The sequence below is a fragment of the Sapajus apella genome, unplaced genomic scaffold (genome assembly GCF_009761245.1).
Source record: "Sapajus apella isolate SASKATOON/1434 unplaced genomic scaffold, GSC_monkey_1.0 scaffold185, whole genome shotgun sequence".
NCBI lineage: Eukaryota > Metazoa > Chordata > Mammalia > Primates > Cebidae > Sapajus > Sapajus apella.
The window spans coordinates 1091874-1101193 of NW_022437125.1; the positions used below are offsets into that span (position 1 = coordinate 1091874).

A 9320-nucleotide genomic window follows, 5' to 3' on the forward strand; every position below is an offset into this window, starting at 1 on the left:
TGAGATGGAGTCTCACTTGTTGCCCAGGCTGGAGTGCAGTGGCACCATGTCAGCTCACTGTAGCCTCCGTCTCCCAGGTTTAAGCAATTCTCCTGCCTTAGCCTCCCGAGTAGCTGGGACTACAGATGCCCGCCAGGACACCTGGCTAATTTTTGAATTTTTACTAGAGATGGGGTTTCACTGTGTCAGCCAGGCTGGTCTCAGACTCCTGACCTCAAATGATCCACCTGCCTCAGCCTCCCAAAGCGCTGGGATTACAAGTGTCAGCCACTGCGCCCGGCCCTCTGCTCCAAACTTTCTGTTGTGTGTCCACCAACGAATGAATGGATGAACAAACTGTGGTCCAACGATACAGCGGAATATGACTCAGTTATAGAAAGGAACAGAGCACTCATCCATGATATACAACGTGGATGAACCTTGATGACATGAGGCTGAGAGAAGCCAGACACTAAAGGTCACTTAGTGTGAGATTCCATTAACAGACACGTCCAGAACAGGCTCATCCACAGAAGCAGAAAGCTGATTAGCGGTTGCCAGGGGCTGGGGGAGGCAGGGCATGGGGACACTGGAAGGGTTGGTGTCTTTTTGGCATAATGAAAAATGTTCCCGAATTGCCTGTGGTGATGGTTGTAGAACTCTGTGACTGTACCCAAAGCCACTGAATTGTACACTGCAAATGGGTGAACTGTATGAGAGTATGAGAATTCTTTTTTTTTTTTTTTTTTTTTTTTTGAGAAGTTTCGCTCTTGTTGCCCAGGCTGGAGTGCAGTGGCGCAATCTTGGATCACTGCAACCTCTGCCTCCTGGGTTCAAGTGATTCTCCTACCTCAGCCTCCTTAGTAGCTGGGATTACAGGCATGTGCCACCATGCCCAGCTAATTTTGTATTTTTTTTTTTTAGTAGAGACAGGGTTTCTCCATGTTGGCCAGGCTGGTCTTGAACTCCTGACCTCAGGTGATTCCCCCCACCTCGGCCTCCCAAAGTGCCGGGATAACACAGTGGCAAAGAGCCACTGTGGCTGGTAGGAGTATGAGAATTCTATCTCAGTAAAGCTATTTTTTTTTCCACAAAAAAGCACCTTCCAGTGGCTTCCCTGTCCCCTTTCCCTCAAATAAAGTGGAAACAGCTGCCCCTGTGTGCCGAGGTCCTGTCTAACCTGGTCAACTCTCGGGACTCTGGCTCATGACCTTCTCTTTCCGGCCACACCATCCACACAGTATTTTCCTAAACATTTCAAGCACGCTCCTAACTCGGGGCTTCTACGCTTGCTCTTCCCTGTCCTGGTAAGTCCTTTCCTTCTGTAGCTCCCTGGCTATCCCTTTGTTTGGGTCCCTATTCAAGATCCCTCCTGAGGGAAGCCTTCCTGACCATCCTCATCCACTCGCCCTTACCTATTTATTAACTTATCTGATCTATATTTGTGCTACCTGCTGCATGGACCTGGGTGTAACGCTTGCAGATCCTAATGACCCATGTGGATGAGGAACCGCCAGACTCAGCCTTTGCCACCAGGAGTTTCTTCAAATCCCTGCTGGGGAAGACTTGAGGCCCAGGCCTGGCTGAACCTCTCTGAACCCAGGGTGGGGATGCTAATTCCATCCAGCCAGCCTCAGCACTGGAATTTCGCCCTCTCAAACGTAAGCTCCCTGGAGGCAGGGACTTGACAGTCTCATCCACTGCTATTACCTCCCAGTGGCTGAATATGCATTTGCTAGAAGCTGATAGCACAGTCCTGCGCGCACCTTGACTCACTCGGTCCTCTCTGCAGCGCTCGTGCCAAAGCGGCTGCCTGGCCCACAGAGGCCTTGGCAAAATATGGCTGGATCAAAGAATTAATGCGCAACAGGGTCTATGCGGTGCTGAGCGGTTCACAAAGCACTTTCTCAAATGCCAACCCTGTCACTGGAGGAATCAATGGGCCCCTGAGGAGTCAGTGGCGCTGAGCCAGGCTGGTGAGAACCCATTCCAGGGAGCCACAGGGCCAAGTTCATACCACAAAATGATTGATGGGGCTTCTGAGAATAGGCTTTGGCGATATGTTACTTTTGGCAAAATGTTAAGGATTGAGTGGCAGAAAATGAACAGCCACTCAATCCTCGGTCTATAGAGAAAACCCAGAGGTGCACTCAGCCAACATGGAATCGCTTTTTTTTTTTTTTTTTTTTGAGACAGTCTTGCTCTGTTGCCCAGGCTGTAGTGCAGTGGCACAATCTCGGCTCACTGCAACTTCTGCCCCCTGGGTTCAAGTGATTCTCCTGCCTCAGCCTCACGAGTAGCTGGGACTATAGGCAAGTGGCAGCACCTCTGGCTAATTTATAGAATTGTCTTTAAGCATTCAGGTGATTCTCCTTCAGGACTAGACAGCCCAGTGTGTCTAGGCTTCCTAAAGCATACCCCACCTCCTGTCACGCGTGCACAGGGACACACAAAATCAACACTGTTAGGCTGGCCAAGCTCCACAGCAGCGCTCTGCCCTACACTCCTGCTGGGTTTTATTAACATGCCAAATTTAATTAGAAAGTGCAAACTTTACGAGGCCTAAGAATTATGAGGCCTGAACTTCAAGGTCACGGTGAATTAGACTTTCCTAGAAGACAGAAGGCTACAAATGGAAGGAGCGGAATGCTGGGGTGGGAGGGAGGGATCTTGGGGTCAGGTGCCACCTGCACCTTGCTAGGTATCTTTCACCAAGTCATATCGTCATCTGCAAATGGAAGATAGCCTCTTTAAAGCTCTAAAGTAACTCTAAAGAGGGGGGTTTGGGGGGAAGGTGCTGAGGCTAGGAAACTGGGAAATGGGTAAATGCAAGCCACAGTCTGCCCACAGTTGTGTTTTTTATTTTTTTTTTTGAGGCAGGGTCTCGCTCTGTTGCCCAGGCTGGAGTACAGTGGTGCCATCACAGCTCACTGCACCTTGACCTCCTGGGCTCAATCCAACCTCCCACCTCAGCCTCCTAAGTGGCTGGGTCTACATGGGTGAGCCACTATGCCTGGCTAATTTTATTTGATTTTTTGTAGAGGTGGGGTTTTGCCATGTAGTCCAGGCTGAATTAAAGCCATTTCTTGATCGGTTGGGGCACAAAGGTTACCCTAAAGTTTGGCCTTGGAGTGGGGGAGGGGGAAGAATTCAGAAACATCTGTCTTCAGAGGGTGGAAGCTGTCACCACAGGAGCCATTCATCTGCTTTCTCTAGATTGCCTCTGGTTGTGGTGACAACCCCTTATTGTCCAATTCTAATCCTCAACCACCAGGGCACTAGCCCAGGCAGACAGCGTCACTCCTGCTCTGAAGACAGCAGGGGTCAGAGAGGGGTAGTGCACGTTCAAGGGCCAACAGCAACTAGGAACCAGACGTGATGATTTCTCTCTACTTTACATCTGGCACATAACTGTTTTATAAAGTGCAGCTCCTCGATGGGGGCAAGAATGGAATTGGCACATTATCATGAGATTCAGGGAGATAACACGATTCTGCTGAAGTCACACAGTAAAGCAAAGGCCATTCTCTATGTTTTCTTGACTTTGAATAAACTTCTGGACTTAGTGACTGTTCCCTCACTGTCCCCATCCCTAGCAGGGCTGCAGAGCTCACAGGCCACTCTGATCGGTGTTACTCCCAGGTCAAACCTTTTCATCATGGGCCAGGACTGCTTCTGTGGCGCTGAGAGAGGTCAGCTCCACTTCTGTGGACGTCACAACTGAGACATCACAACAAGCCAATTTTGTTCAACCACGATGTGGGCTGGCCCTACGGGAAAAGCTGTTCTAAAGTGACACCCGGTGTCCTGGGCCCTTTGATAGGGAAGTCAAGGCTGCCTGTGGCAGTGGCTGATTTAGTTTCTCACTGAGGGTTTTATCTTGCATCTTCTTGGGGATGACAGGTCCCAGGGCAGGCAGCACTGTCACTTGCCATTGCTGTCATCCTGGAGCAGGATGAAAGGCAGGCAGGGAAAAGGTCCTGACTCCTCTTATCATTTCTTCTAGAGGAAAATACACTTAATGGGGGAAAACATGGCAGGGAGAGGGACTCAACCTCTGGATGCTCCAGAGAAAAGAGGAGGAATGGTGTGGGTTAAAGTCCCGGCTCCAAGGTGCATTAGCTGAGCTTGTCATCAGCCAGGGGTGTGCGGTGCTAACTCTCTAGGAGAGCTAAGCCTCGAGTTTTGGGGTGAGACACAGCCAGAATTAAATTCCATTAAATCCCATTCTCACCACCTGCAGACTGTGTGGCCTTGGGTAAGTTCCACGCCCTCCCTGAGCCTCAAATTACTCATCTGTGAGACGGGCTCATAACAGCACTTAACACCGAAACTAGAGTGTGGAAATGCACGTGAAGGACTTGGCACATAGCAAACGCTCATTAAGGTGACATGTCACCGTCTTTTTCCCACGGCCAATTCCCCATAACTGAGTTTCCACGTCTGTAAGACAGGAACCGCAAAAGAACCTCTTCGAGGGCTGCTGCTAGGACAGACCGAAAGGACGGGCGCGAAGACGCCTGCCCAGGACATAACCCTCCCTAACGAGCGGGCTGAGGATCGGCGCCTCAGTCACCCCATCTGCAAAATGGGCACCTGGTCTCCCCCGCCACGGCCCATGAACCCCCGAACGGCGGTGCAGGCGGCTGCTCTTCTCCCCTCAGGCCCCTTAGACCCTCTCAGAGCCCTTGGCCCGCCCAGCAGGGTAGATTTCTCAGCCCCAGCCCTTCAGGGGCGCGCCCAGCCCGGGCCTCCAGCGCCCCCAGCCACTCCCCGATCCCGCTACCTATGGTGGAGATAAACGTGGAGTTGAAGGCGTCCTCGGAGAAGCGGAACAGGACACAGGTCTTCCCCACCCCCGAGTCCCCGATCAGCAGCAGCTTGAACAGGTAATCGTAGGTCTTCGCCATATTACACTCTTTCCCCGACGGGAAGTGCAGCCAGCGCCTCTCCACTGGCCACCAGCCCCGTCCATCAGCGCCGAGCCCGCCCCCTATTGGCTCCAGGCCCGCTGCGCGTCACCGCGGCCGACACTCGCCCCTGCGTCCCGCCCGCCGCGGGGAGACCTGGGGAGGGGGCGAGCGGAGCGCGGAGCCGGAAGCAGCCCGAGCGTACCTCCCATTGGCCAGCACTGATATGAGGACGGGCTCTGATTGACCAGCAGTAAAGAGTCGAGGGGCTTCAAATGGAGACGAGGCGGGGGCGTGGCATTATGTGGCCCCGCCTCCACCGCGGACTTCGGCGGCCCGGCCCCGCCCCAAAATGGGAGAGGGAAGGCAGCGAGCGGAGCCAACGGCTCGCGCGCCGGCAGTCTGTGGGCGGGGCTTGGGGTGCGTGCGCACGCGCACCCGGAGGTCCGTTAGGCGCCAGCAGAGGGCGCACGCGCATAGTTGGGGCGGGTATCTCTGGGTCCAGACCCCACAACTCGCGCAGCCGCAGTAGGAGCCGAAGCGAGCGCGGGAAAGGACTGTAGAGCCTTTATACTCGTCTGTGGTTTCTAGTCTGGGCAGCGTGAGCCGAGGGAGGAAGGAGAGAGGAGGCGCTGTATAATTGAAAAGTGACCCCCGAGGCGAGATCCGAGGTCTCGGCTGTGGCTTGGCAACCTGCTCAGAGATACCCAAGGTCTCCACCACCTGAGCGACGTCACCGCCACGAGCTGTGCCCCAAGGCGCGCGCCGGCCTCCTCAGGGCCCGCCCTCGGCCGCCTTAGGGGTTGTCCGGGCCAGCCTTGGGGGTTAGGGCAGTGAGGATGCTGGGTCCTATCTAGGGCCGGCGGTTCTGTGTCTGGTGGGCCTCTCAACATTGAAAAAACAGACCGTCGCGGTGGCTTCCGCCTGTGATCCTAGCGTTTCGGGAGGCCGAGGCGGGAGGATCACTTGAGGCCAGGAGATTGAGGCTCCACTAGCCTTGATCGCCCCACTGCACTCCAGCCTGGGCGACAGAGCGAGACACTCGAAAAAAGAAAAGGAGGGATACATCAGGAAAATCGGGCTTGCAGCCGGGTCTGGTGGCTCATGCCTGTAATCCCAGCAATTTGGGAGGCTGAGGCGGGCAGATCCCTTGAGGTCAGGGGTTCGAGACCACTGCATTCCAGCCTGGGTGACAGAGCGAGACTCTTTAAAAAAAAAACTTTAAAAAATTAGCCAGGGGCCGGGCGCGGTGGCTCAAGCCTGTAATCCCAGCACTTTGGGAGGCCGAGGCGGGTGGATCACGAGGTCAAGAGATCGAGACCATCCTGGTCAACATGGTGAAACCCCGTCTCTACTAAAAATACAAAAAATTAGCTGGGCATGGTGGCGCGTGCCTGTAATCCCAGCTACTCGGGAGGCTGAGGCAGGAGAATTGCCTGAACCCAGGAGGTGGAGGTTGCGGTGAGCCGAGATCGCGCCATTGCACTCCAGCCTGGGTAACAAGAGCGAAACTCCATCTCAAAAAAAAAAAAAAAAAAAAATTAGCCAGGTGTGGTGTTGCATGCTTGTAGTCCCAACTACTCAGGAGGCTAAGGTGGGAGGATCCCTTTAGCCGTGGAGGTCAAGGCTGCAGTGAGCTATGATTGCACCACTGCACTCCAGCCTGGGTGACACAGCAAAGCCCTGACTTAAAATAAATTTAATCCCAGTACCAGCCCAGCAAAATGATGTTGTTTTTTTCCCATTTGATGGTGAGAAAACAAGCCAGAGGAGGTTAAGTGACTTTTTCCCCTCCCCACTCAAATGTGGAAGTTGGTATCTGAATTCAGAGTGCCAGTCTTCCCAGGCAGCAATTTGCTCACTAGGGCTTCTTAGAGATGGTCCAGTCTCTCTTAGGTCACTCTGGGGCCTCCGGGGCCTCGAGGCTCACTTAAGGATCTGCAGAAGGATGGCCCCAGCCTTTCCTCCTCCCTTCCACTTCAGCTCATTCTGCTAATATAGCTCTGATTAAGAAAAGCTTCGGGCCGGGCGCGGTGGCTCAAGCCTGTAATCCCAGCACTTTGGGAGGCCGAGGCGGGTGGATCACGAGGTCAAGAGATCGAGACCATCCTGGTCAACGTGGTGAAACCCCGTCTCTACTAAAACTACAAAAAATTAGCTGGGCATGGTGATGCGTGCCTGTAATCCCAGCTACTCAGGAGGCTGAGGCAGGAGAATTGCCTGAACCCGGGAGGCGGAGGTTGCGGTGAGCCGAGATCGCGCCATTGCACCCAGCCTTGGTGACAAGAAGAGAAAAACGTCGTCTCGGAAAAAAAAAAAAAAAAAAGAAAAGCTTCAGCCAGAGCCACTGACCACTTCACAGGCCTCGGCCTCTGTGGTATTTGATAGTCTTGACCACCTCTGAATATTCTATTTTTTCTTGGTATTATCCTCATTTTATTTATGTACTTATTTTTGAGACAGGGTCTTGTTCTGTTGCCCAGGCTAGAGTGCAGTGGTGTGATTTTGCTCACTGCAACACTCGTCTCCAGGGTTCAAGAGATTCTCCTGCCTCAGCCTCCCAAGAGAGCTGGGATTACAGGTGCCTGCCACCATGCCTAATTTGTATTTTTAGTACAGATGGGGGTTTTACCATGTTGGCCAGGCTGGTCTCTACTCCTGGCCTCATGTGATCTGCCCTCTGCCCCCTGCCTCTGCCTACCAAAGTGCTGGGATCACAGGTGTGAGCCACCATGCCCAGCCTCATTCCTATTTTATTTGCTGGTTTCTTCTCCCTACTGCCTCTGCCTCCCTTTCTTTGATTGGTTATTTTTCTCAGACCCCACTGCAGTCTTTTTTTTGGGGGGGCAGGGGGTGGTTTCTGATTGTCCCTTAGAATTTGTGTTCCTTGTCGTTCTGTCTCTGTTCTCACTTTCTGGGTGCTCCTAATGTCTCCACGCTGACCAGTCTCATTGTTTTACCCTTAGCCGAGCCATCTCTTCACGTCCATCTGTGTTCTGGACATCTAACTTTGGATTCGTCAGCTACTCCTAACTCAGCATGTTCACAACTGAACTCATCAGCTCTATCCAGACCAGCTTGTCCTGATTTTCCTTGCGAGTGAAACTTAAGCCATCTTTGACAGCTGCCTTTCATCTCTCATCTGTCACATCCTGGTTTTTAAGGCGGTTCTAAATAGCTCTTGAGGGCCGGGCGCCATGGCTTATGCCTGTAATCCCAGCACTTCTGGAGGCTGAGGCGGGTGGATCACCTGAGGTCAGGAGTTCGAGACCAGCCTGGCTAACATGGTGAAACCCCGTCTCTACTAAAAATTTAAAAAATTATCTGGGCGTGGTGGCACGTGCCTGTAATTCCAGCTACTCAGGAAGCTGAGGCAGGAGAATGGCTTGAATCGGGGAGGTGGAGGTTGCAGTTAGCCGAGATTGCACCACTGCATTCCAGCCTGGGTGACAGAGCAAGACTCGGTCTCAAAAATAAAAAATAAAACAAACAAATAGCTCTTGAATCTCGTTCTTCCATTTCCGTTGCCACAGTGGAATCATCACATTTCTCCATTGGTCTCCCTGACCATTTTCTCTAATCAGATTCCACCCTGCAGTGTGGTCACTCTAAAACACTTACTTTAGGCTGGGCGCTGCGGCTCATGCCTGTAATCCCAGCACTAAGGGAGGCTGAGGCAGCCGGGTTACTTGAGGTCAGGCATTTGAGACCAGCCTGGTCAACAAGGCGAAACTGTCTCAATTAAAATTACAAAATTAGGCTGGGTGTGGTGGCTCATGCCTGTAATCCCAGCATTTTGGGAGGCTGAGGCAGGCAGATCACCTGAGGTTGGGAGTTGGAGACCAGCCTGACCAACATGGAGAAACCCCGTCTCTACTAAAAATACAAAAAACTTAGCCTGGCGGGGTGGCACGTGGCCTGTAATCCCAGCTACTTGGGAGGGTGAGGCAGGAGAATCGCTTGAACCTGGGAGGTAGAGGTTGCAGTGAGTTGAGATAGCGCCATTGCACTCCAACCTGAGCAACAAGAGCGAAACTCTTGTCTCAAATAAATAAATAATAAAAATTAGTCGGGCACATACCTGTAGTCCCAACTATTCTGGAGGCAGAGGTGGGAGGATTCCTTGAGCCCAGGAGGTTGAGGCTGCAGTGAGCCATGGTTGAGCCCCTGCCCTCCAGCCTGGATGACAGAGTGAGACTCTGTCTCAAAAAACAACCCACTTCCTTTAGTAGCTATCAGTGGTCTCTTGGCAGGATAAAGTTCAAAATCTTCCTCTTAGCCTTTGATATCCCTCACAATCTGGTTCTAACCTCACCCTGGGTTCCACCTGTACTTCATGGCATTGGGAACTCCCCAAAAGTTGGGTAGGTCCGTTGAACAAACATTGAACACAGTGACGTGTGACATGTTAAGTGCTGAGGCCACGGGCAT

General features: G+C 52.6%; 1 protein-coding gene across 2 annotated transcripts in view; it reads right to left on the reverse strand.

The window, feature by feature from the left end:
• The window catches only part of RAB8A (RAB8A, member RAS oncogene family), a 22290-nt gene extending 17115 nt beyond the window's left edge, over positions 1 to 5175 (reverse strand). The window contains exon 1 of one of the 2 annotated variants that reach the window (XM_032268702.1): positions 5095 to 5175. In XM_032268702.1, the coding sequence (XP_032124593.1) occupies positions 5095 to 5101 (7 nt within the window). In that variant the 5' untranslated portion in view covers positions 5102 to 5175. Of the gene's footprint in view, positions 1 to 4765 lie in introns of both variants that reach the window. The other variant, XM_032268701.1, reaches the window with a different exon arrangement.
• Positions 5176 to 9320: the final 4145 nt, after the last annotated feature.